The following is a 27,268-nucleotide window of genomic DNA, read 5'->3' as shown; positions in this document are numbered from 1 at the left end:
ACACAGGATGGAGACTCATTGCAGGCCTCAGTTTCCCTTCAGAGGTTATGAAGAGCCCTATAGTTAATGTGGGAATAAGCTGTCTCTTTTGGGGCAAGCAATGCACCGTCTACCAATGTGCTGGGGTGTTAGGGCCTGTTCAGGATGGGTGGATTGAGGGTACTCCCGCTAACCAGTCAGACACCCTGTTGTTCCCCGTGTGGGCTGAGTGACCATGACTGACATTGAGGTTGCACACACTAAGTGCTCAGGCAGGCTGTGGGCACGTGAAGAGATTCCTCTAGGCAGCAGGAACAAGCATCCTCCAGGTTTGTCTGGGGGTGCTGGAGCCAGCAGAGCAGGAGAGGAATCTGGACTTCTCTCCCTCCCCCTGACTCTTATCCCTCCATCTAGGCTGGTCCCTGTTCCTTCCGGCAGTGAACATGAGCTTTGCAGAAACTTGTCCTGGGATTGAAGCTTAAACTGCTGTCTCAGGAGAGGGGGGCAGGGAGGCCAGCCAAGCAGACCACATGCAGGGTGCACACAGGGAGGAGTCCTCTCTCCCCATCCCAGAGTTCCAGGTCAGGCGTGATGGATGAGCTCTGGGGAATGGATGAAGGGATCCTGGCACCCCCACTGATGTCGTCAGGCCCCTCTTCTTTCTCTCCTGGATGCTCACAGCTTCCCCCAAACAGCCAGCAGGATCCTTTAAAATCTTAATCAGACTATATTGTGCCTTGTCACCCTTAGGCCAGTCCTTGCCATTTGTCCCTCAGAGGCTTCACCCCAAAATGTGTCAGGGTTCCTAGTTTAGAATCTCCAGAGGAGACTGCCCAAATCCCTGCTCTTCAAGTTCTCAGCGTTCTCCTCTAATAAACTGGTACACAGTGGTATTCTGGCCAAGGTGAGTCAGAGACTTGATCCTTCTTAACAAACCAAACCTAAACCTGCTGCCATTGAGTTGATTCCAACCCATAGCAACCCTGTGGAACAGGGAATTGCTCCCTAGGGTTTCCGAGGTTGTAAATCTTTATGGAAGCAGATAGCCTCATCTTTCTCCTGAGGAGCAACTAGTGAATTTGAACTGCTGGACTAATGGTTAGCAGACTGATGCTTAACCCACTGTTCCACCAGGTCTCTTGTTGTTGTTAGTGCCATCCAGTCGGTTCCAATTCCTGTATAGTGTTTCTGAGGAGCAGCTGGTAGGTTTGAACCACCAACCTTGAGGCTCAAACTGAACTCTCATTCCAGTGCATTAACTTTCAGTGCCATACCAGGTCTCTAGAGTCTCCGATATATATGGTGCAGGACAGAGGCCATGTTTGGCTAAGGTTCCTGCTCTGCCCAGTTAAGTTTGAAAATTAAACCCTAACAGGACAGGTATGACCTTAGTGCCCTGCTAGTTACAGCACAGAGAGCAAAGAGAGCTATCAGGCTGGGTGGACAGCTCAGTAAGCACCAGGGGCCAGGGCAGTACTAACTTCCCACCCATCTGGCATCAACTCTGCCATCTCAACCCTTGCTCCAAGGCACCAAAACCACCATGGCTATGAAGGAAGAATTCTCTGGAAGGAGCATTTCTCATTGGCCAGTTCCAACACTGGGTTACTGAGGTACCAGTGTTATCCAGGACCCCCAGTTTCCTGGCTCAACAGAGTTGGGTGCCTAAATGGGTGCTCCAGCCTCAGATCTCTCATCTAAGGGTAGGGGTGGTGGCCTCATATTACATCCCATCTCAGGACTGACTTGGAGCTGGGCTTGGGGAAAACAGAGGCTAGGCCTGGGTGGGAAGGAGGGCCAGGTTGGCAGGGTACCCAGCTCTGCCTACCAGCTCCTCCCCCTTTCCAGGGAGATTGCATTCATCTGGGCCCCACTCCCTTGCTGGGAGTCAGGGACCAGAGGAGGCCATGCTATGGCTGTCACGGAAGGGACATTCCCCAGTCATTTGGAACTAAGTAAGTCCAGATCCCAGTTTGCAGGCCTGGTGCAGGACCCCATTGCCCTCCCCCACAGGACCATGGCCACACAGACGCATGGAGGGGGTATGTGCAGCAGATGTAGGCCTGGGAGGCAGCCAGAAATCCCATAGGAGCAGAGCCTGTCCTTGTCAGTTTTGTATGTGTGTGAGAGGGTAAGGGGCGGTCCAGGTCTCCCCTGGCCTTGAGGTATGCCTCTGCCTTCTAAATTAAGACAGAGTCTACCCTGAGTCCCTGTTGCTGCAATTTGGAACACTCTCTCATCAGGCCACTCAATGTACACAGAAAACTAAGCAAAGGGGAGTTCAAACCTGACCCCAGCCTCAGCTCCAGGTGTGAGCAGTAAGCCCGTAGGTAAGGGTGGAAACTAACTCACAATCCCTGCTCAGAGTATAGAGTCCTGGGGTGCGCTCCCTCTCCATCAGCCCCATTCAGTTATTCATTCAGCACCTACTTACTGTATGCCACCAGTCTCCATTCTGGGTATTGGGGATGCAGCAATAGACCAAACAGACAAAAACTCCTGCTTGCTTGGAGCTGACAGTGTAGCAGAAATGGGGACTGGACACTCATCAAATACCAACAGTAGTCAATGGTATAGTACGTTGGTGTTGTTAAGTGCCATAGAGTCATTCCAACTCATAGCGACCCTGGTGGTTGCTGTTGTTATTAAGCACTGTCAAGTTGGTTCTGACTCACATTGACCCTGTATAGGGTTTTCAAGGAGCAGTTGGCAGATTTGAATTGCCGACCTTGCGGTTCGCAGTTCAGCACTCATCCTACAGTGCCACACCAGGATTTGGTGGTGGTTGTGTGCTGTGGAGTTGGTTCCAACTCAGAACAACCGTAACACCAGGATTTAGGAGAAGAAAAATAGAGGAAGGAACGAGGACATAAAAAATGGTGGGGTGGGGGTGGGGGGGTGGTCAGATAGTGTCTGAACAAAGGCTTTAAAGAGTGGAGAGAGGAGTGATCTAGGGCATCCAAGCAAAGAGAACACTCACGTAGGGGCCCTGAGGCCAGAATGTGCTGGTGTGGTGACTACAGGGTGAGAAGGTTATAGCGTGGAGTAGAAAGAGATGAATCAGAGATGTAACAGGGTGGGGGCGTAATAGGCCTTGAAGGCTACTATATAGACTTGGCTTCGACTCTCAGACAAGTAGAAGCCATGGGGAGAGATATGGCCTACCTCCCACTTTAACCCGGTCCCTCTGGATCCTTATTGACTGGATTTAGGAGGCAAGGGCAGAAGTTGACCCAAGTGAGGAGTTTCCTGTACTCATCAGGCAAGAGACAAGAGTGGCAGTGGAAGTGATGGTCATTGGCTATAGCTGGTTGCCTCAGAGAAGATAAGAAATAGTCACCTCATATTTTGCATATTTTGAAGGTGAACTGAAAGAATTTGCCAATGGATTGGCTGTGGATGTGAGAGAAAGAGCAAAACTGGGCTGACTCCAAGGCTTTTTGACCTGAGCAGCTAGGAGGATGGAACTGCCCCACCAGAACTGAGTTAGGCCAAGGAATAGCTCTTGAGGGGGGCTCTCAGGTTGGGCTCCAGATCCAAGGTCTTATCCACACAGGCCTGATCTCCTCAGCTTTCTCCATTCCCACTGTGGCCAGGCCTGCCCAATCATTACCACCCCAGGGCCCTAGGCACTCAGAGGCAGGGCCTTTGCCATGTGGGCAAAGCAATCCCAGAATTCCTATCCCTATTTGTTCCTCAGGAGGCCTCTCACAAGGCCAGATAAGGATTGAGCTCCAGGTCTAGGGAGGACCTGGGCTCTCTGGCAGGGGCTGGGCGGGCCTGAGGGGTGAGGGATGGCTGTATGTCTGGCTTCTGTCTAAACAGGATGTTCACAGGCTGGCCGACGGTCATGGGTCACTGCAAAGTCAGCCACGCTTCAGCCTGCCTGACTTTCACCTCTCTCACTGTCCACCACACACACACACTGGAAGAGAGGGTTTGGGGTCACACATGAGGGTCTTGCAGCTCTATGTGACTTCTCTATTATTTACTCTGAACTCTTGTGAGAAGCAGTTGTTGACAGATCCATTTGGGCCTGGGGGCTGGCCAGAATCTTTTAGTGTCTGGAGGATGGTTCAGGACCTGTACAGGTCCATGGAAGCTCCTGCTCCAGATCTTAGGATTGACTTCCTGGGAGGTGATACCTACTCAGAGGTTTAAAGGATATAGAAGACAACAGGAAAAGCATTCTAGGCATAGAGGAACATCATGTGCAAAGGCCCAGAGATGAGAGAGCACAGAGCTCCTTGAAGAGACTTGGGATGCTTGAGGGGCCCAAGTAAGGGAGGAGAGGATGAGGTAGCTCAAGAAAGGAAGCTGGGCAGCATGTGGATAGGGAGGAGGCCAAAGGCTCCTCAAGGAAAGACAGAGTTTACACTAGTGGTCTAAAGTCTGGGAAGAGCATTCCTGATTGAGGGCACAACAGCAGAAAAGACCTGGAGGCAGCTTTTGGGAACAGCCAGGGAGTTGGTTCATTTCAGCATTTGATGGGCTCAGAGCCAGCCCCTGGAACAGGCTAGGCAGGAAAATGCTGAACAGAAACCCATACTGGGTTTAGGCCACCGGTGAAGTGACTCCTTACTGCCTGCCCCTCCTGGTGCTGATGAACTGGCAGACCTACACCCTCTACCCGGCCCCCTTTCTAACACTCCCCCTCTCTGGGATCCAGTTCCGGGCCGGTGGGGGCAGGGCAGAGAGCCAGCGGCGCCTGGGGCAGGGGAGATGAGAAAACCAGAAAGTGGGGAAACCTGAGCCAGCAACGCTGGGGCTGGGCGGGCCAGGGCCTGCTCAGCCTGCTAGGCCTAGGGAAACAGGTTCCCTGAGACTAGGCCACAGGAGGAGTGCTTCATGGTCTAGTTGCCACTTCTATCCAGGGGCATGGGTTGGGGGGTGGGGGTGTCTTTGAGGTCAAGGCCTTCAAGGTACATACAGCCATCCATGTGCAGAAGCCAGAGGAACAAGGGTCTCCCTGAGGTCACCCATGGAGACTTTCCCCTTCACCAAGACAGACTAGGGATGGACAGGCGGCATGAGACCAAAAGGTTGCTGCTATTCAGCCCCCCACAACATAGCCAGAAAGAGTTAGGAGGAAGAGATGCTCTGCCAGAAACAAAAGCTGGGCTCAGACCAAATGAATGAGGGGTTTACGAAAGGGAGTTTTCAAGTTCTTTCCATCATAGAGAGTCAGGGCTGGCTGGAGGGGATCAACACCTTCCCCATGCAACCTCCACTGCTGGGCTTGAAAGAGTCTGTGTGACTATAAGCCAGACAGCAAGGATGCTACTCTAAATGCCCATCTTGTAGTCACTGAGCCCAGCTGAGAAGAGGGGAGGGGACTTCTCCAGAAAGGGACCCCAGAAACTGGGTCAGTGAAGAAACCATTCCTGGTCTAACCATTTCTGGCTTATACATGTAGATTGATACCAGGGTGGGCCATTGGAGAGGCAAAAAAGAATCATGCCAAGGAGGTGGCTGGGAGCTGGTGTCCTACAGAAAAGGGAGAGGAGTCTGGCCAGTGGGAAGTCAGGCTGTCTGTCTCTCCTCAAACCATCCCACAGGGAGCCCTGAGGAGCGCTCAGGTGGAACTGTTGTTGTTGTTGTCAAGTGCCATCGAGTCGGAACTGACTCATAGTGACCCCATGCACAGCAGAATGAAACAATGTCCGATCCTGAGCCAACCTCACTACTGCTGCCACACTTGACACCATCAATGATGCCACCTGGCTGATCCATCTCATTGGGGGTCTTCCTCTTTTTCTCTGACCCTCCATCTTACCCAGCATGACATCCTTCTCCAGCGACTGTTCTCTCCTGACAATATGTCCAAAGTATGAGAGATGAAGCTTAGCCATCCTGGCCTCCAAGGAGCACTCTGGCTGCACTTCTTCCAAAATAGATCTATTGGTTCTTTTGGCAGTCCATGAAACTTTTAGTATTCTCCTCCAACACCACAACTCAAAGGCATCAATTCTTCTATGGTCTTCCTTATTCACTGTCCAGCTTTTCCAGCAACTCAGTGGCTTTTGCATGGGAGGGCAAGCCTATGGGTGGTAGCAGAACTAGATAGTAAGGAAGAAAGTTAGCTCTCTGGTCTCTTGGCTCATTCAATAAAAATTACTCAACTCCATAAGTGCAACATGGACTCTAGTGCTCATTGCCAGCCCTTCCTGCTGCCTAACTGGCTAACAGGTCCTGGCCCCATGAGGACCCACAACTCCTCCCTTCCTTCCTAGAGTCTTCTCATTGTTGTTACTAAGTGCTGTGGAGTTGGTTCAGACTATTCTCATAACTCCTGAAAATGCCTCCTCTAGGCACCACTGCCTGGTGGTTTCAGGCCTTATCCTACTTCTCCCAGTCTCCACCTTTTCAACTGTACATTGAGGACAATGGGTTTACTTCTCTGCATGATTGAGTACCTGGAGAGAGCTACAATAAACCCTGCTGTCATAAGGAACCTCCCAACCTGGTGCCCAGAGGTGGTTTCAAGGGGTCTATGGACCCTGTGAAATTGAAGGAAAATTACAAAATCATGGGAGGCTGTATTATATATTCTTCTCAATCATATGTATCATACGTAACCAATAACCAAACCCACTGCCATTGAGTTGATTCCTGCTAATAGTACTCAGTGTAGAGTTTCCAAGACTAAATCTTTACAGGAATAGACAGCTTCAGTTTTCTCCCAACAGCCTCAGAAACCCTGTACAGGGTCACTATGAGTTGGAACCAACTCCACAGCACATAACCACCACCATCATCATGTATAAAATTATATCTGGGAGAAGAAAGCCTCCTCTTTATCTTGCAAAGTGGCTGGTGGGCTATATATACACATATATATCTATATAATGCCCAGCCCAGTATTGACCCAGAACAAGGATACAGTGTGAGTTTACTACTTTAATAATCATTTTAATTGATATTGATTATTCAGCCCCCTCTAATTGCTGGCATTCCTCTGCATAGGCCATGGCTCAGCTCTAGTTCTCTTCCCTCTCCCTGTGCTCCCCTCAGGGAGGAGAGCTGAAGGCAGTGTCACTGCAGCTACCATCACTCCAGTCTGATGTTTCCTCAGCTCCAAAGCACAGTCTGTGCTTGGAGCATGTGGGCTGGCACTCCCAGTCTAGGTAAGGAGACTTCCTCAGGATCCCTAGCCCCACCCACACCCTATACTTGCAGTCAACTACTCAATGGTCAGAGGAGAGATGTCTCCTGGGGATCTTGTTAGAAAGAGAGGGTGGGGGGAGTAGGATTGAGAAGAAAAAGGGAGGGAGGAGAAGGAGAGAAGTGGAGAGAAGAGGAGATGTGGAGGATAAGGGAAAACGAGGAGGAAGAGAGAGAAGATGGGAAAGGAGCAGAGGGGGACAAGAAGAAAGATTCCAAGGGAAAAGCAGGAGGTGGAGAGCAGATGGAGGAGGGCCACCCCTGAAGCCACCATCATTGTACCACCATCAACATCCTTTCCATATCCCCACAGCCTCCGTGGTGGTCTCCAGTCACTAAGGAAGAAGCATTAGGACTCACCAAAGACATCAGGTTACTGGGCTGGGAACAAAAGAAACACAATTAACCTGTCCATGGAGCTCCACCAAGACACAGATTAGGCCCAGGACACAGAGAGAGAATAAGGGGTGGTAGGGAGAGAGGAAAGAGAATCAGAAATGAGGTTTGGCTAATACAGAGGAAGAAAAGGAGCAAAGAGGAGAGGACAAAGACGGCTAAAGTCCCTGGAGACCTCAGGAGAGTCCATGGGGCAGGGTTGAGACTATGGTCCTGACTGGTGACGTCATGGCCTTGGGAGTGGGTGTGGGGTGAAGGTCCCTTCCTGGAGTAAAGGTAGACCCATTCTCAGTTGCTGGGCCCTGGGGTTATCACCAGATCATTTGAAAGCAAGTGACCTTTTAGGAGAGACAGCCCATCTGACTTCTCTGGGATTTGGAACGAAAGGCATACTATTTGCTAGGTCTGTCGGGGTGCTAGCTTCAAATAGGACTGGCAGTTGGTGGCGTCTTGAGGAGGATCCGCCATTGGGTGGCTGGTCAGAACTGTGTGGCTAAGTTGTTAGCGCCTGGCCTGGGCTGGAGGAGATGGCCCACTCGTCAGGTCCATCGATGGCAGCCGTCGCAGGGGCTGCACCGCCACCTGCTGAACGTCCTGGGCAGATCCCGGCCTCGCACCACGGGGCTCGCGCACTGGGGTCAAGGGCGCGGCCATCCTGAGGGGGAGGAGGGACGCGGCAGGGGGTGCGCAGGTGAGCGCAGGCTTGTTGCTCCCTGGCGCACCCGTCCTTCCCTCCAGGGAGTTGAGTGCCCGGGTAAACACCAGGCGCTGTGTGCGCGGTGTATCCACTGAGAGACAAAGCCGAGGCAGGGCGGGGGCGCCGCCTGAAAGGCGGGGGCGAGGGCGCGGGCGCGGGGTGCGAAGCCTTCTGGGCTAGCGAGGTTCCTGCGCGTGGGAGCCCAAATCCTAGTCCGCAACCCGCGGACAGGTGGAGCGAGGGCGGGACGGTGGCCGGGCGGGTCCCGCCCCGGGGGTGGGGCTGGGCAGACCGGGCGGGGCGGGGCCGCGCTATGCAAATGCTGCCCACGGGCGGCCAATTGCCGGAGCTCCCCGCGCGGCTCCGTGCTCCCTGTCCCGCCAGCGGCCGCGAGACGAGAGCGAGCGAGGGAGCGAGCGGCCGTGATCCGAGGAGCCTCGAGCGCAGGGCCACGGCGCGAGGCGAGGAACAGCGCAGCTCAGCGCGGCCGCCCTGCCCGGGTCCAGCAGCCAGGAGAGCGCAGCGCCACCCGGCCGAGCCGAGCGCGTCGCCCCAAAGCCGAACGCTTGCCACCGCCTGCACCCCGCACTGGGGCATGCTCCCTCGGCGCGCCGGCCAGGGGGCGCCCGCAGCCCGCCCCGGGGGAGGCGGTCCCGAGCGCCCCTAAGCCTTCCAATGGCCCGGGCTGGGACCCGGGGCCTCGGCTGCTGACGCGCCAGTAGCCCGTGCAACCCACCTAGCTGCAGGCGCGGCGCCGACCCCGGCTAAAGCGCAGCGGCAGAGGGAGCGGGCAGGGACATGGCCCCGGGGGGCCGCTAGTGCGGGTTGGCCCAACTGGAAGCCGCTCCGCTACCGCTGCCGTCGCCGCCTCCCGGGCGCCCAGGCCCCGCTGCTGCGGGAGAGGTGAGTGTGACGGGAACAGGGAGGGAGCGAGCAGGCGACCTGGCCACCCCTCGACCCCTTTGGGACTCGCAGTGCTGCAACTCCGCGGAAGTGTCCGGGGCGCACAGCTCCTCCGCGGGCCAAGTGACTGCTAGAAGACGCAGGGGCGACAGGACTGGAATGGGCGTCGTTCCTGTTCTGGCGGCCCAGACCGCTTATCTCTGGGGTTGGCGTGGGTGATGCGACCTGCGTGGTCACCATTGTACGAAACAACTTTTTCCGCCAGGTCCTGAGTGGGTGAGCGCCGGGATATCCCTCACCAGAACTCCCTTCTTGCTTAGCGTTCTCTCTCACCAGTGTCTCAGGCAGCCCCTCCTCCACTGCTCTGCCTCAGTATCCCCATTGAGGACAGCGTCAACCTGTAGAGAGGCATAATGCAGGAAGCCCCCACCTAAGAGTGGGGGCTCTCAGATCCGCTGAACAGGAGGAACGCCAGCCCCAAAGCACTTCTTCCTATGTTGTGACATCCTCTTGACCCCGAACTGCCAGCTTGGGTTTGCTTTTCCAGCAGGGAGTTCTGTCGGATTGGGGGCCAGCTATGTGTGAGGTGTAGGAGAGCTAGGAAACCTGTGGTCTCCAAACTGCAGTCAGTGCAAGCTGGGGACATTGTGGTAAAGTAGGCAGGTGGCACTTGAGGCTTGTTGAGCTGACCCCAGCAGGTGGGACTGGCGGTGTTGAGGTGGACCAGGAATGAAGCAGGGCTGGCAGGAGAGGTTGGAGCCAGTGCTGAGAGCTTGGCCAGGTAAATAACTCCTAATTCTTGAGATAGCTTTGTTGTTGCCACAACCCTTTAATGCCTAAGATGAGAGGCAGAATGAAGGCATCTGTGTTTTGCCCTAGAGTTGGGCCAGGTTGGGGGTTCCTGTCCTGAATTCACCCAGATTACCTCCCAGCAACCCCTATCCTAGTTGCAGAGAAGGGAAACTGAAACTGCACCCAGTGCTTGGTTCCAGCTCTGGAGGTTGAATTGATCTAGGACCTCTTTCCCAGCTGCCCAGGGGGTGTGTCTGGACCTCCTGGGTGCACAGGGGCTAGGGCTAGGTGAGGACACACCCCTGCTGCTACCCCTCTTCTCTGAAGAAGCCAGGCCCGGAAGTGGCAGGCGGGAAATGGGGAAAGCCAACAGCCCAGCCTCAGCTCCCCCTGCTCTGCATACCTTAGTTGGGGGAGGATGGAGCTTGTGACCTTGACTGGAAAACTCTGGCCACGTAAGGGGGGTTTCATTCCCAGCCTTCCTAGGGTGCCTCTTCCTGGTCCATGGGGTGTTGGGGGAGGGGCTGGCCAAAGAGCCAGCAAAGAGCTCTGGCCTGAAGGAGTTATCTAAGGGACTGGATAGGGAGTGGGGAAAGCCGTTAACAATTTCCCTCCCTGTGTTCCCCCACAGCCCCAATTCCTGCCTCCCCACCATCCAGGCAGTTCGTAGCTCATTGGAGCCAACCTCCCTTTCCTGAGGCAGGCTGTTCCCCATCCCCCTTCCAAGGCTAAGAGGTCTGGATTGGGCTGGACAGTTCGACCACCTGGCCCTCTGCCCCGCCCCCAGGTGCCTGCAGACCCCCCTTCTCTGGCTGCCCCTCCCCTGCACCCCTTGTCAGCCCCAGCTCCTCGTTTCTTTGTTCGAGCGTCTTTCCTCTGTCCCTCCCTCTCTCCTCCCTCTCTCCTCCTCCCTCCCTCCTGCCTGCCTCCCTCGCTCCCTCCCGCCAGCCTTCCTTCCCTCCTTCCAGATTCTCTTCCTGGTGGGCTCCCAGGTGGCGGTGGCTGTTTCTCCTCTGTCCACCCACCAGGACTTTTCCAGACTTGGGGGCACCTCTGGGATTGGGCTAGTGGAAGACATCGAGGGGCTGACAGATTTAATTGACTGTAGACAATGCCTGCCCCCTCCCCCTCTCCTTCCTTCCCTCTCCTCTCCACCACCTCCCAGGCTGCCCGGAGGGAGCTGAGATTTGGGCCTGAGGACCCAGAAGACTTGAGTGTCCCTCATTCACTCCCTTAAAGGGCCAGAGCATTGTGGGAGATTCCAGTGGGGCAAGTCCCCCCACCTTCCTGGACACCTTGGAAGACTCCAACCATATTCTTGGTGACTGGCTCTGACCCTGTCACCATGAAAGTGGATGCAGGAGAAATGAGGTCATAGGATAGGGCAGTGGACCTGAGCTCCCCAGTAGAGAGGACCAAAGCTCTCAAAGGGGCTCATGCTTCATTGCCTCCTTTCCAACCAGGACCTTGTCTCTCAGCTCCTCTGAGCCACACCCCACTAGCAGGTCAAGTTCTTGAGTAAACACATGCTTTTGAGGACGTGTGTGGGCATGCATGTGTGGACGTGTGTATATCCACATCTGTTAGTGGGGGCCTCCCAAGTGCACCCGAGGGTGATGGTGGCTATGCAACACTTTCTCCCACCTGCTGCCTCATCAGAGCCTACCATGCAATCTACACTAGCTTTGTGCCTCAGCAGACTAGGAAAAGAGCTGGTTCTAATTCTACCATCCCTCTTCCAGCATTCCCCACCCCCACCCCCAAGACAACATCAGTGATGGAGATCTTGAAGGAATATGAGAGTGTGCCAGGCACTCAAGAGAGGGTGTTCCCAGCAAAGGGCATCACATGGCGAATGGGCCAGGAGGTTTGAAGTTGCACTTCCTGTCTGAGGAACCATGAGTGGTTTGCCTTGGCAGGAGAGGTCTTGGGGGAGGTGGGTCTGGGGAACATCAGGACCTAAGAATCAGATATGGAGTCTGGGCCTGGCCTCAGAATTGGGCAGGGTTCTGAACAGAGGATTTACAAGCCATAAAACTCCTACTCCCCATCCCAGAGTCCTGGGGATAGTAGGCTTGGGTCCTGTCTCCCATAGAAGAAGGAAACAAACTGAGCAGATCTGGGAGATGGGGCTTGAATGAATTATTATACTTGTTGGTATCCCTACCCCCACCACATCCAGGTTTGGGGGGTGGGATAGGAGTTGGCGCTGATTTGTGCCGGGAGGGAGCAATATGTTCTGACAACTGGTGCTGGGCTGCGTTTACTCAACAGCCAGCCTGCCTGGGGAGACAATATTTGAAAAACACAGAATCAAAACTTGGACCTGTTGAGGATTGGGGACTTTGCAGGGGTGACTGAGACTGGCTCAGGCACTACCCCAGGCTAGCTTCCCTTCATTGCGTCTCTGAGAAGTGCTGAAACTTTTCCCTGACAGGAAGTCCCTCCACCTATCTAACCTGGATCCCTCATGTTGTGATTTCAGTAGATGTTAAACCCTGTGACTCTGCCTCTCCTCTCTGCCTAGTGTTTTCTTGCTATCACTTTGGGCTTTCTCTGGGTCTCTTGCCTATCATCCCCCTCTCTGCCATGTCCCTCTCCATCCTAACAGGTTCAGATTTCTCTGCACTGGGAGGAAAGGTTTGGCTGGAGCAGGCAGGGACAGACCCCATTCCTCTGGGTGGGGAAGAGAAGGAGCAGCCCCTTTGTGGGGTTCAACGGAGAAAGATCAGGAGAGGACTCTGAGGTTCCCTGCTAGGGCTGGGTCCTGTGACTAGAATTCAGGTGCTGGGGAGGTAGGGGGAAGTTTGGTTCTCCAGTGGCCCTCATCACACTGGTGACCCCAGACTGCCCACCCTAGTCTGTTCTTCAGGCCTGTTGTTGATACCTCCCCTTACATACGAAGGCACCATATATAAAGTTTACACTGTATGGGGCCCTCATAGCTCCATGCTTGGTGTGCCTTTTTGTTCACGTGGGGAAACTGAGGCACCTTGGGCATAGGGAGAGATTGGTAGGTTGGGATTTCCTTATCTGCATTCCATTCCATTCTTGGTTACCTCTTTCCAGGTGTCTGGAGAGAGAGCGGAGTCTGCTTTCTTCTTCCTGGGCTCTAGGCCCCTCCCACAATGCCTGTCGCTGGTCTCCTCCTCTGGGCTTCCCTACTGACTGGGGCCTGGCCAGCTGCCCCCACCCAGGACCTCATCCAGGCCACACCCAGGGTCCGGCTCTCATTCAAAGGTAAGAGGTTGCCTCGCCTGCTCTTCCACAAGCACTATCCTCTGCTTATAGCACTTGACCCCACTGTAGTCCCCACTTAGAGGATAAATCAGGGCAAAAAATAACACATTGTTTCTTAAGCTAGATGGTATTCCCAGTGTTGGTCTAAATCTTCTTTCATATGTGAAATACTTCATAATAGTAAACTAGCAAAAAAAGATAAGTTGTATGGCTACATGGTTTACCCTGGTTGTGTATATGTGTAGGGAGGGGGATACTGGAAAGCCTGGAGTTAGGAGCATTTCTTGAGTCTGGGTACTTTCCAAGGTCAGACTCGGGGGTCCTGGGCAGAGTCACCTAGGGTCTGTAAATCATCTCTCTGTATGCAGTTATTCCAAATCTGTTTTCTAAGCCCCTTCTTTCCCACTGCTATGTGCCTGGTCTTACCCTGGATCGCTCAGGCCAGAGGGACAGACAATTAGGCAGACCCTGGAGCCTCAGTAAGTTTGCTCTGCTATGGGTGCTTGATGAAATTTCCTTATGGGTCCCAGGCGGAAAGGATTCACAGGAATCAGGGAGGGTGCTAGCTGAGTGGCTAGAAGGTGGGCGTGGGCCATCTACTAAGACTTCCAGTGCCTTGGAGTCATGGAAGGTTTTGATGATGGGTTGGGGTCTGCAGAATGAGTTGATCCCTCTACTCTGTCACCTCTGCACTCCCCCCACTGGGCAGGCAAACACAGGTGGTGCTTTGCACACCTTCAAGTATACAAGTGACTTACCTGGAATATTTCCCAAGGTCACTACCTTGAGAATGTGGTCAGAAGAATCAACTTAGCACCCAAACCCAGGGCACCTGGGATCAGTGCTGAGTCCTCAGCCTTGGCCCTTCTCTAGCCCGAGGTCACTTTGTTCAGTTGCCTGCCCTGGGTGGGGCAACTCAATCCTGGGCTGGCCAGTTTTCCAGGCAGTAACATTGGGGTGAAAGGCTGGACTGCACTTTCCTTCCTCAGACTCAGCCAAGGCCCAGCCCTCACCACACCAAGTCCCCCTGCCACATCCCACCCCTTCAGTGGGTGGAGGGTGAATGAGCTGCCTATTGTAGGTTCTGCCCAGTCACCAACTTCTGGGGATTTCTGAGGATGTGCTCAGAGGGGTTCTGTGGAGGACCTGAGAAATGTGCGATAAGAGTTTATCAGTTTGGGTTGTTAAATACCATCTCCCCACACACACACACACACACACACACACACAAATCTCCCAGACTTGTAAAGGTAAGATATTTATTCAGCTGATAACTCCCTACCAGTTTCCTCGCCCTGTTCACAGCCCAGGAAGAGTGGAGTGTCCCCTTTCCCTGCTGTAGAAGTGAAGGGTGGCTCAGTCTCCTCCCCCCTGGGACCTCTGGAGCCCAGGCTTTCACTCAAGTTGTTATTTTTGTCATCATCCCAGAGACCTGTGAGAAGAAGCAGGAAGCACAAGACATAGCGAAGTTCTCTGTGTGCTCCTTTTAAACCTTCCCAAACCTCCAGGGGCAAAGGGTAAAGACTTTTGTTCCTGTTTTCCAGAGAGGGAAACTGAGGCTTAGGCAAGGGCAGGGCCAAGGTCAGGCAGGAGGCAGAGGTGAGGCCAGAAATAAAACCCCAGCTTCCTGGCCTTGCCGGCGCCCACGGTGCTTCGGGTCGATTCTCTCTCAATTAGCTCTGAAGCCGACACCAGCAGTGACTAAAAGCCCAACTCATCTCTCCAGCTGGCAGCCAGCCTGCGGCTGATGAAGCCTAGGGTGGGGCTATAGGATGCCTGGGGCCACCCCAACCCAGGGGCCTTTTGCTTCTGCACACACGGTGTTCTATTCCTCTGCCCAGAGTGACCCCTACCCCTGCTCCCCATTAGGAGATAAAACTTTGTGTCCTAGTTTTCTCTGTAGATGTCACGCCATTTCAGCAGGGACTTGAGTACTTACTATGTGCCAGACCCTGTGTTGGGTATCAGGGTCTCCATTCTGCTCCCGTAAAGAGTAACAGCCTCAGAAACTCTGTACAGGGTTGCTATGAGTCACAACTGACCCACAGCACACAACAATAACAACAGCAGTGAACAAGATGGGGAGTTCACAGTCAAACTAGCTGAAAGGACAGTAGGCACTCCATCGGTCAGTGTCATTTGGGAGTCCAGCACCTACTGTGCATAGGCCCTGTGCCTCACTCCCATGCTAGATGATCTTAGCTGGGTCATGTGCACAAAGTGACGCTTAGCAAGTTGTAGTCCCTCACTAAGAGTTTGTGGATTAAGAATAGAGACCAGCGTCTGGAGAAACTGGCACCCACAGCCAAGCCAGATGCTGGGAAGGAGAGCCTCTTTCTTGAGGCTGATCACAAGGAGGACAGAGAGAGCTGCTTGCAGAAGCACTGGTGCTCTGTCTGGCCCTGCCTCAGTTTCTCCATCTATACCTCAGATGGATACAGTAGCTAGCACACCAGACCTCAGGACCTCCCCTGATTAGGCACAGACTAGGCACACCCCTCCCCCTGCTATCTGGGAGGTGCCAGTTCCGGCCTGTGTTGGGCCAGACCCTCTAAGCCGGAGGTTCTGGCATGAGGGACCTTTTTGCCTAGGCAGATAAAGGAACAAAGGCAGGAAGCGAGCCAGGCTTGGGCTTGCTGCCCTCCCATCCACCAGGGCACCCTGGCCAGGTCTAGAGCTGGGAAAATCTGAGGGAGGAGGGGTGCAGGGTTCAGTCATATCTTGGGGGGCTCCAATGGCCCATCTCCTAAGCTTCCATCAGCAGCACAGCCAAGATCTATAAAAAGTAGAGTAAAACATCAAATGAGGAAGATATCCAGGTGCAAGCAAGGTCTTCTTGGATCCCCAGCTCCTGAGAGCTTGTGGATGTTTGGGGCTGGAGAGCCTAATCAATGGGAACTTCTTTCCTCTTCCCACTTATGCCTGGACCTGGGATTCTCTCCGCTCAGAGTCACATTCCAAGGCAGGACACACTCCTCTTCCCTTCTGCCTTATGATCCCAGGCAGCAGTAGTCCTCTCAACACCTCTGGCTTAGAGGCCTTCAGGGGCTTTCCAAGTCATTCAGGAGCAGGATGAGATTTGCCTGTCCTCTTAGCCTCATTTCCCAAGGAAGAGGCAGGGCTCACACTGGGCAAGGGCCACATGTCCTGTGTGCTGAAGCAGCAGCACTTGGGTTTGTGTATTTCCAGGCTGTAAATCCAGCTCTTGAACATCCCAGCCGTCCACTCAGCAGCTTCCCTAGGAAGCCCCATCACTTCAGAAATGAGAAAACCAGAGCCCAAGAGAGAAAAGGGCTTCTATGACCAGGGCAGCCCAAGCAGAACTGGCTTACTCAGTGGGAAAGGATGTCTGCAAGTGGGGGATAAATGGATGAGTGCCCATCATTGCCTTCCTACCTACCTCATCCTGGCCTCTGGGGCTAATGGCCCAGAACAGTGCTATCTAGCATATCATTTGCTTGTGACAGCAAAGGACTGAAGTTACCAGATCTCCATGTTTGGAAATGAGATGAGAAGTTGGGAGGGGTCATAGCCTGCTTTCTCAATCCCATAGAAAGAAAGGGTGACTATGAAGAGAAATGGAAGTACATTCAGCAAGCCTTGGTGGACCATTGGCCCGATCCTAACTCAGGACCCTGGCCCCTGGGACTCCCAGACCAGCCAAACCAGCCATCAAACCTTAGATTGCAGAGGGTGGGAGAGTGGGGGTGGAGAGACCCAGGAACTTGGAAACCAGGAATCAGGCATTTAGAGCTGGGCAGGGGTCAAGTGACTTTGACAGCTACATTGGGGTTTGAAACTGGCCAGCCTGGGTGGGGCAAGTGTTCCCAGATGAGCCATGATGAAGAAGGAAGGAAGATCCAAACATGAGCTTACATCCAGATCCATGCATTTGGAATCTTAGTTTTCCAGGAAATGAAAGCCACCTCACTCCTGAAAGGAGACCTCAGAAAGTGGCCACTTCAGACACTGGGGGGTCCTAGAGGCTGCCCTCCCCCAGCAAGAACCAACCCTTGGGGAAAGTGGGGACAGGGTCCTTGGGCTTGCCCAAGAACCTGCCTGAGGCTCAGCCTGTGTCAGCCAGGGCAGGGCATGGGGCTTTCAACTGTGGTCCTTCCAGGTACAGCCAAGCTTCAGATGAGACTGCCACCCGTGGGGCCTCAGCAGTACAGGCCTTGTCTCTGGTTCCCTGGCATGATGCCCGTCCCTCCTTCCCTGGCTCCAGCTTCCCTTGGCACTGAGCAAGGAGCTGGTGCATGCTCAAGGAGTAAATCATGTTCCTTGGCAGCCCCCACTGCTTCGTAATCGTAAAGAATTTAAAGAGAAACTGCCAAGATAAAAATCTCATCCCAGCCCATAAAGGGCATCTTTCACCCTGTGGCTTGGAGGCAGCATGCCTCTGAGTGGGCTCTTGGCTGTCTGCACCTGTTTGTGTGCACCCTCTGACCCTATGATTCCTCCTGAGGTGGTGACAGCCCAAGGGGGCCTGGCCCCTGACTGCCAAGAGATCTCACCAGGGCAGGGAGTGGCACACTTATATTTGGTCAAATAGAGGTGGTGATGGTGGTTGAGGGCACTGGCCCTGAAGGTAGACAAACCCTGATTCTACCCTTGTGAGCTGTGTGAACTCAGAAAAGTAACTTTGCCTCTCCTAGCTCTGGTCTCCCCTGTGTGAAGCAGTGATGTCAGTGGCCCTGTGGAGGAAGTAGTATCTTGATAACTTGGGTTGCCTTGTGTGTATTCTGGCTGGCCTTTTTTTTTTTTTTTTTTTGTCTCTGTTGAATTGACTCTGATTCTTGGTGACCCTGTGTGTAAGGTCAGAGTAGGACTGGGCTCCATAGGGTTTTCAGTGGTTGATTTTTCAGAACTAGATTGTCAGGGCTTTCTTCTGAGGACCCCTGTGTGGACTTGGTTAGCAGCCAAGGATGTTAACCATATGCTCCTCTTAGAGACTCTTTCTGGAGTCCTGTTGTGGCGCTTTGGGTTAATGAGCTGGGCTGCAAAGTTTGTTTGAACCACAAGGTTGGTGGTTCAAGTTCACCAGCTGCTCCTTGGAAACCCTTTACAGGATTGCTATGGGTCGGAACCAACTCAGCAGCACTTAACAACAAGAACGGACTCTAGCTGTGTGTAGACATTGGATAATGTTCGTGTTCTCTCTACCTTGTCTGTAAAGTGAGAATAAGAATAGTACTGACCTCATGGGTCAGGAACAGTGACTGCTTGAATATGCCTACTGCTTTGGTAAAGCAAGAGATCTGGGGATCCGGGAGGATGCCCTAAGGAGCCCCACAACCCTACAGAATTCTAACATTTGGCAAGAATGACATTTGGAAAGCGCTGCAGGAGGTATCAGAGCCTGTGGTGTGGAGTGGGGTCAGGAAGTGGATTCTTACCAAGGGCATCCAGGTGGGCTTCCTGGAGGCAGCTGCATCTCCAGCAGGAAAGAGAGATTGTGGGAGGAGAAAAGCAGGGTGTGAGTGGTACAGTGCCTGCAAGATCATGTAAGAGGCGGGGTCTTGCTTTTGGTTCGAGGATGTAGAATTTGAACTTTCTCTTCATGGTTTCTAAGATCTTTTCTCATAACAGAGGTGGTTGTTGTTGTTATGTACCGTGGAGTCGGTTCTGACTCATAGTGACCCTGCACAGGGTTTCCGAGGCTGTAAATCTTTACGGGAGTAAAAAGCCTCATCTTTCTCCTGCGGAGCGGCTGGTAGTTGAACTGCCAACCTTGAGGTTAGCAGCCTGATTTGTAATCACTACGCTACCACAGCTCCTTATAGCAGAGGTACTATATATGTATTGGGGGAAATCCAGCTACAGAGATGCATGGGTAAGGAATGTAAGCCTTTGGGGGTGACCTCCCAAGAGAAGTCCCAGCTTGCTTGGGTCACCAGGTCCTTGCTGAGAATACTGTCCTGGCTCTTGTGCAGGACAACAAGATCTGGGCCCTTCACTGGGGTATCTGCATGACTGACTGAGAGCAGACCTGCTGTCCCAGGAATCTGAGCCCTGCCTCCAGGGAGCCCCTGGAGTCTTGGAGAAGCAGAGAGGATTCCTGCTGCATTTTTCTTAGAAATAGCAAGAGGGCCTTTGCCAGAGGCCTGGACGCCAGAAGGCTTCAGTCTGAATCCAAAGCCCTGCTCACGTGGGTGTCTGAGCTTGGCAGGCCTATAGGCCATCCCCACCCCCCAGGCTGTTGATCAACCCCAGGGAGAGGGTGGAGGCTGCTGGAGTCACCAAGGGTCTCTTGGGCTCTGGACCCTGATCACTGGTCCTATCCCAGCAAAGGATAGGGCCTGGGCTAGGGTTGCTGGCCTAGCATCCAGGCCCCCTCCCCCATTCATTTTCTTTCCTTCCTTCCCCTGTCTCCCCCCACCCCCCACCTCCAACATCCCCCCATCACCACCCTGTTCCCTTTTTGGCTTCCTACCCGGACATGCTCTTTCCTCTGAGATTCCTCAGCCAAGGGCCTTGTTCCTTCCTACATGAGATGCCCTCATTTCCCTCCATGGGCCAAGCCCACTGGACAGCTAGCACTGGCTCCTGGTGATTTCTGTGGGTCACACTTTACAATGGACAGAGCAGGGGCTACAACTTGGGGGCCTCATGGGCTCTCTGCAGCACCCAAAGTTGAGTGGGTGGTATTCCAGGGGACCTTTGCTCAGGACTGACGAGCCTATTGTTTTGATCAATGCCTTCCAGTCCTAGCAGCAGGCCTGTGTGATTTTCTTATTGTTTTCCCTTGACCACTGAGGTCTGGACTCCTCTGAGGCTAACCCTGAACACACACCTTTGCTGTATGCCTCAGGTTCCTCATCAGAATGTTGGGGAGGGGACTAAGCCTATCTGGGACATCCTGAGACTCTCACAGTGGGTACCATACAGAGGTTGCAGGGACTCTAGGAGTCCAAAGAGGGCAGCAGAGGCAGGGGCTGGGCCCAGGGGCAGGGGGAGGATTTTGACACCAACCAGCCTGTTAGTTCGGTCCTGGCCTGTCTGTCTGGGTGATTTATCGGAGTAAATGAGCCATGGAGAGTTTGTTGTCTTTTGCAGTCACAGGGAGGAGGAGGGGGCAGAGGAAGGAGTGAGGGGTTTCCGGGCCAGGTCTGGAATGTGGGAAGAGGGGTGGGGCCCCCAAGGGCCTCTGGAGCTGAGGCTCTGACTGGCTATTTCCCTCTCCCCACCTGAGAAATGGGATCCCTGCAACCCTCCCCCTCAGGACTAACCCCTCTTCCCACCCCTTCAGGTTTCCTTGGGAGCACATGCCTATATGAGCTGCTTGCCTGACCAGACCACCCTTCCCAATGCACTGGTCCATCCTGCCTCCACATGCCAGGGTCCTTGGTCACACTGCCCTTCTAAGCTGACTGGAGTACTGACCTCTGCCCTGCCAGTGAATACTCAACCACTTCTCTCAGCCAAGCACAAGTGCCTTTAAAGCTCACTTGAGAAGCTCCCAGGTTCTTAAGCCACCAGCCCTGACCCAGAACGATATGGCGCCACTGGGCATGGAGGGCAGGGGTCAATGGAGGCTTAGGGGGGAAGTGACCCCACCTAAGACAGAAAGGCCTAAATCCATAGACATCCTTGGGGGGATGTGGAACCTCTGGTTCTGGGCTGGTGGCTGTGTCATGAGTGACCTGCTGCTCCTGCCCTCTGGCTTCTCTTGGTGATGAGTGTGCCCCCATTCCCGTCCCCTCCTGGGCGGAGCAGGTGACCCCTGGGGCGGAACGGGCGTGGGAACAGCATGCCTGATCCTGCCAGCCCCAAGCCCCCAGTCCCCATCCCCCAAAGCAGGAGGGTAGCGTCCTTGGGAAGCTCAGCTCAGTGGGCGGCCCGGCTTGCTCAGCTTGGACTTGGTGTTTACTGAACAGCTGCAATGTTTACAGTAGCTTTTAAAAGGGGCCCCTCATCCCAGAGGATTTCTCATTTTGAGGGTCCTATTGGGAACTCCTCCAACCTCATCAGCCCCCATACTTCTGGATAGGTGAGTGTGGGGATGTGGGAACTGTAGCCATGCTTAACCCTGCTCAATGCTGGTCAACATAGCTAGGCTGGGACTGGGGCTGAGTCATCGCTGTGGGACCTGATCCTGCACTCACTCGAGGACCAGCTCAGGGTCTTTTTGCTGCCTTCACCCCATCCCCACGGATATCCCTTGACTCTGGCCTTGACTCCTTCTCCCACGGAGGAGTAGACATGTCTCAGGAAGTGGCTACTCTAAATGGTGAAATACGGTAACTGGGTCCCCAGTTCAGACATTTAAATTAAATTCAATCAGAGCAGTTATTGAATATAAACACGCAGAGTCATTTACATGTTAATTATGTTGAATGGGCTATGAGGCCATAATTAGTTGCTAATTGGGTGAGAGCGGCTGTAATTGGTTTTGTTGGCACAGACCTGGCTCACCTGCCATAGGGAAGAGAGTGGGGCTTGGATGGCTCCTGGGGAGGCCTCTGAGTCTCCAGTTTGAAGAACCAGATATTGAGATGGGGAGCAGATATTGAGAGACTTGGGGCCAGAGGAACCTGGAGCCTAATCCCCAGGCAGGAACAGCTTAAGTCCACCGCAAAACCCTGTGTCTGGTTTCTGAGCTAGGGAAGGGAGAAGACCTCAGCTAGAATAGCCAGTTGGAAAAAGAGGCTGGGGGTATCAGCCCCTGGGTCAGCAGTGACAGCCTCCCCTGTCCCAATGGGACCTGGGCTTGACTGAGTGGCAAATGTCCAAAAGAAGGGTCCATAGGGGCACAAGGCAGATGTCAACCTGATGTATCTTCTTGCAGATGCAAGGGACCCTGGGTTGACCTGACTGTGGTTGGAGTCTTGGGCATTGGAACATGAATGGGGCTGCCATGCCAAAGGCTTCAGGCTGCCCTGCCCCCAACTTAGCTTGGCTGGGGCTCCCTGGGCTATGGGGTTGTGGTCAGGGGCTGAGGCCTTCCGGCTGGCCGCTCATTAAAAGGGGATTAGGCCAGGAGCCAGGGGGCCAGCCCAGTCCCCGGGCCTTCCTCTGAGGCCCCTCACAGCTTTGGGGAAGTGATAAAAGGTTGGGAGGCCACCCTTCCCCAAAACTGTGAGGGTGTCTAGAAGGGAGTGATTGGGCCTTGTCGCTGCTGCCCCTGCCACCATATATATCTGTTTCCACTTCAGATTCCCTCCTTAGAGGGCAGGAGGTCTGTCTTTTCCAACACTAATAAAGACCCTGGCCAGGCACTCCCCACCCCATGCATTTCTCTTCAGCTCAGGGATTAGGGCTGCACCAGCCCACACAAGTCAGAGGTCAGGACTGGGCTGCAGGGGCCTGTCCATCACCCCCGAAGTATCCAGCACAGCTGGGGGGAGGTGATGCTGTCAGTCAGGACCTGCTGCTTTTGTGGGAATTTAAGTAAGGGGGCGGATGCCCATCTCTGCTCCAAGATCCCTCTTTCTTCAGCAGCTCCTGTCTCACTGACACCTGACCTGGTGTCCTAGAGACAGGCAGCAAGGGATAGGGGGTTGCCCACTCAGGGATCTGGGGGTGAGGGTTATGGACCTGCCTCCTCAGTGCCCATGCCCACCCACCACCTCCTTCAGACTAAGGCATTGTCAGCTTCTTCCCAGAGATGAAAATATAGAGACCCCCTAGGACTAAGCCCCTATGTACTGAGAATGTTCCTGCTTCTGGACCTTTGCCAAATTGTTCTGGGCCCGGACCCTGAGAGTCTAAAGGCTATGAGGGAGTGTTAGAGGCTGGGAACTGCTGCGGAAATGAGGTGTCTGGTGCCAGAAAAGGCTCTTCCTTCCTGATGACGGGGAAAGGCCTTCTCCACCCAGCTGTGCCCAGTGTGAATGAAGGTATGAGGCTCTTCCCAGGGGGCATCACCCAGGCATATCTCCCACCCAAGGGCCTAGAGGTTAAAGTTCATCCAGGCTAAATCCAGGTACCTACAGAGCCCTCACTTGTGCCCAGCTCCCTCCTCTGATATTGCCATGGGGATTGGAAAAGGGTAACACTCCTGCTACAAGTAGGGCAGAAATGAGGACAGGCCTGAGGACATGGTCAAGCTGGGTTCACGCAGCCCTGACTTTCCCTTACTGATACTTCTTTGGGCCCTGGGTCCTCTTGGCCCAAGTTCCTTTAGGGGATCTGGGGCCAGTAGGTTGTGACCCCTGCTGACACTGAAGGTGTTAAAGGAGAGTACCAATGGCCAGCCAATGCCACTCATCACTCACTCCCTTCCCTGAGACAGGCATCCAGAGGAATGTAGAGCACCAGTACATTCAGTGGAGTGGGGATTGGGCAGAATACAAATGCAACCCTCATCCTGTGACCTGCAGTGACCACTGCTTTCCTGGGCCTCAGTCTTCTTCCCTAGAGCTAGGGGTGCAGTGCTGTCTTGGAGCCCTTGTTTCAATTCCTTCCAACAATTTGGCGTGAATGAAGTTAACATTCCAGTCATCAGTCCTACACCAAGTTTGCTTTGTGATCCTGGAAAACACCTGCTTGTCTCTGCCTCAGTTTCCCCTCCTGTAGGATGGGTAAAGGGGAATAATTTGGGATTTAGCTCTCCTCCTATAGGTTGCGGGATGGTGTAGACAGGTTGGAATTGAGGTGGAGAGAGCTGAGATGAGTCAGCAGGAAGCCCCTTCCTGCCCCATTTCTCTCTCTCCTGTTCCTGAGAAATGGGATTGTTATTGTTGTTGTTATGTGCCGTGGAGTTGGTTCCGACTCATAGCGACCCTGTACAGGGTTTCCGAGGCTGTAAATCTTTACGGGAGCAGAAAGCCTCATCTTTCTCCCGCCGAACAGCTGGTAGTTTTGAACTGCTGACCTTGTGGTTCGCAGCCGGATTCATAACCACTACGCTGGAATACAGGGATGGCAATGGAGTGGGTGGGACATTCTCACAAGAGAGTGACAGCTGGGAGCTACTTCCTTAGGGAATCCCAACCCTTTCCCTTCTCCCTCACCAAAGGCAGAGACCACCATGAAACATGAGTGGGAGGAGGGCCCAGCTATAAGCATCTCCTTAAGCTCAGAACAGAACTCCCACCCTAGCATTGCTTTGAATGTTAGTACTCATACTAGAGAGGTCCCAAAAGATAGTCTAGACTGGAAACTGAGGTTTAGAGAGGCAAAGTGCTCTGTGACTAGGGTCATGAAGCCCAGGCCAGCACCTAAGCCATCATCACTGAGGTTTCCTACTCTTGGTCTCACCCACCTGAATGCTCCCTGCCACCATATCTCTCCCCCCCACCCCACCCCCAAGTTTCCACAGTGATCAAAGCATCACGTCCTGTGACGGGAGCCATTGACGCCATATCCTGTGGCCACTGGGAGGGGTCCCGAGGGTCCTGAGTCATGCGCCCCGTCATGACAGGAGGGAGAGTCACCTTCCGGCCATGGCCCTCCCTGAGGGACTGTCTCCAGCAGGATTAGCTTCCCCTGGGTCTCCCCACCTTCAGTGACCTAGGTGGGAGTCTCACAACATCAGTGCCCCTTGGCATGTCACCTTCATATTGTCATCTGTAAATTGGACACTGTGAACACAGGGCTTCCTACAGAGCGTTGTTTGATGACTGTGGGAGGCCCCCCCCCCCATCAAGGACACATTGGAGGGCGCTAAGGGCAGAGGTTGAGAGGCAGGATGTTGCTTGAGTCTAGTCTCCTGCCCCATCTAAGTGTCAATTTCCTCACATTGAATGATTCCTGCTCTGCCTTACTCACAGAAAGATCTGGAGAGCGGGAATGCTGGGTTTGTGGCTTGGGTGGGGTGCTCGACTTGGGGAGTCATAGAACAGCAGAGTGGACAGGACTAAATTGTAAAGACCCAGGCTGGGTAGGGGTGCAGGGTAGCAGTTATGGCTAGTTGGATCTCTCAGGGCTAGATGTCTGGAACTATCACCCACCCCAGGTGCCATTGTCTAGAGGTATCCTCATGAGTTCCTGCCCTCCCGCCCCCCGTTGCCCCCAAAGTGTCCCTAGCCTAGCTAGATGGGTTCAGGGCACCATCAAGGCCATGCCCCCATCCGGAGTATAAATAACCCCTGGCGGACTGTTCCAGCCTGGGGGGGCTCCGCTGGCAGCCCTACTTCCTCTCTGGCTACTTCCCGGCCCTGGCGGTCAGGGAGTGTTTACTTTCCTGTTGTCACTATAGCTGGGTGGCCAGGCAGGGGACTCCGAGTGGCCCAACAACAGATGCAGGACAGGTGCCTGGGCTGCCCTGCCCAGGACTTCAGAGGCGCCGCCGGACAGGCGGGTGAGTCCAAAGCCAGGCAGGGATCGGCCCTTTGATCCTTGGCGTCCCTGCGTCCCAGTGGTTGGCCAAGGTCATCACCTGTATTTCCTTGTCACCACTAGTCAGGGCTGGACAGGGCAAGACCTTTTCCTGCCCCCAAGCCCTCTGAGTGAGGTCTTGGTACCACACATGGGTTCTGGGGCTGCTGTGGGAGCCTCCTGGCCCTATCCCACCTCAATTACGCCACACCGATCTTGGAATTTCTGTCTAAAGCTGCTCTCAGGGAAAGCCACTCCAGCCCCTCCCCAGGGTCCCCAGTTACAAACAGCAGGGGTCAAGGACAGCTGCCCACCCTGAGTGCAGGTTGACCTTGATGGATGGCATGGAGCTACCTGCTGCTCCAGGGCATCAGACCCCAGCTGTTCTCCCCTTTCAGGAGCCTTGCAGCCTGGCTCAGGCCTCCCTTGATTGTCCCATCTGTGAAATGGGTCCCCATCTGTGAGGAGGGGAGGCATAGTGTGATCTCCTTTGTGAGCACTGCCTCTGATGCAGGACACACGTGTGCACATGTACATATCGGGACCATGTGTATACATACATGCGCTCTTCTGTGTGTTGCCATCCTGAGCCTCCTATGCTTGTGAATATTCATCACCTTCATTATAATCCACTCTCTTGCTGAGCTAAATATAGCTGGGGTGGAGGAGGAGCTTGCCAAGGAGACCCTCTGCAGGGTTCCCCCTCATCACCACCAGAGACAGGTCCCCAAGCTTCCTGGAGTCCTGGGTCTGCCATTTCCTTGAAGGAAGAAAGAGGGCTTTCGCTAACAACCTGGGGTTGGGAGGGCCAAAGCTGCTGGCAGGTACAGACCACCAAAGAGAAAGCAGAGGACCCAACTGTATCTGCCCCAGCTCTGGGGACTCTGCAGCTCGATGCGTCTGTCCTAGGGATGACTGTCCCTGGATGGCCCACTGTTACCTGAGAAACCCACCAGAGCAGCCTGGTAGCACCAGCATTGTCCTACCAGTCTAGGTAGAGGCACTGCAGACCTATGAGTCATGGGGAGCCCCCTCCTACCATCGCCAGTCTTAGAGAAGGTAGGAGGTCTGTGAGGGAGCCTGGCTCGATCAGGGCTTTCCAGTGTCCTGTATTGGGGAGCCTGCTTTGTGCCAACTTTGCCCTCGGCCAGGGGTGGGGGACAGTGGGGTAAGGACAGGGCAGCCAGTAGGGCCCTATGCCCTGACACACCTGCCCACTCACACCCCACCCCCACCTGTTCATTAACCCTTTTAACCCCTGTGGGAAGCTGGCCCCACCCTGAGCGTGGGCACATTAACCCACCCCTAAGCCTAAAGAGTCTTTGATGCCATCACGTGCCCTGACCCGTACCCACTGCCTTTTCACTGGGACCCAGAGACTGGCTGGGCTGCTACTGAATCAGGGGTTTAGCTTTGGGTGTGGCCCCTTCCCTGGCCTTCCCACCTGTCCCACTTTCTCTCTTTCAATTGGAGAGGAACCACAGTAGGCCCTGAGAGGGGACCTGGGGCTTAGGTCAAGAGTGGAATCTGAACCCTAAGGAAAATCTCAGGCCTTTGTCCTCTGTCAAAGGGAGTATGACTGGGTGATCTCTGAGGGTTCTAACTGCTGCCCTGTTTTCCACCCACAGAACTTAAGGCCACAGGTACCGCTCACTTCTTTAATTTCCTGCTCAACACCACTGACTACCGAATCTTGCTCAAGGATGAGGATCATGATCGCATGTACGTCGGCAGCAAGGACTATGTGCTGTCGTTGGACCTGCATGACATCAACCGCGAGCCCCTCATTGTAAGGGCGGGCACAGATAGAGGGCATTGGGGGTGAGGGCCTGGGAC

The 27,268-nt window shown here is 54.1% G+C and overlaps 1 protein-coding gene across 1 annotated transcript in view; it reads left to right on the top strand.

The window, feature by feature from the left end:
* The first annotated feature begins 8,983 nt into the window (after positions 1-8,983).
* The window catches only part of SEMA3F (sema domain, immunoglobulin domain (Ig), short basic domain, secreted, (semaphorin) 3F), a 34,397-nt gene continuing 16,112 nt past the window's right edge, over positions 8,984-27,268 (top strand). The window contains exons 1-3 of the mRNA XM_006873582.1: positions 8,984-9,139; positions 13,001-13,171; positions 27,061-27,221. Of these exons, the coding sequence (XP_006873644.1) occupies positions 13,060-13,171; positions 27,061-27,221 (273 nt within the window). The 5' untranslated portion in view covers positions 8,984-9,139; positions 13,001-13,059. The remainder of the gene's footprint in view (positions 9,140-13,000; positions 13,172-27,060; positions 27,222-27,268) is intronic.

This window comes from Chrysochloris asiatica, unplaced genomic scaffold (assembly GCF_000296735.1).
Source record: "Chrysochloris asiatica unplaced genomic scaffold, ChrAsi1.0 scaffold00246, whole genome shotgun sequence".
In the NCBI taxonomy this organism is placed as follows: Eukaryota; Metazoa; Chordata; class Mammalia; order Afrosoricida; family Chrysochloridae; genus Chrysochloris; species Chrysochloris asiatica.
This window is presented reverse-complemented; position numbering and strand designations above follow the sequence as displayed.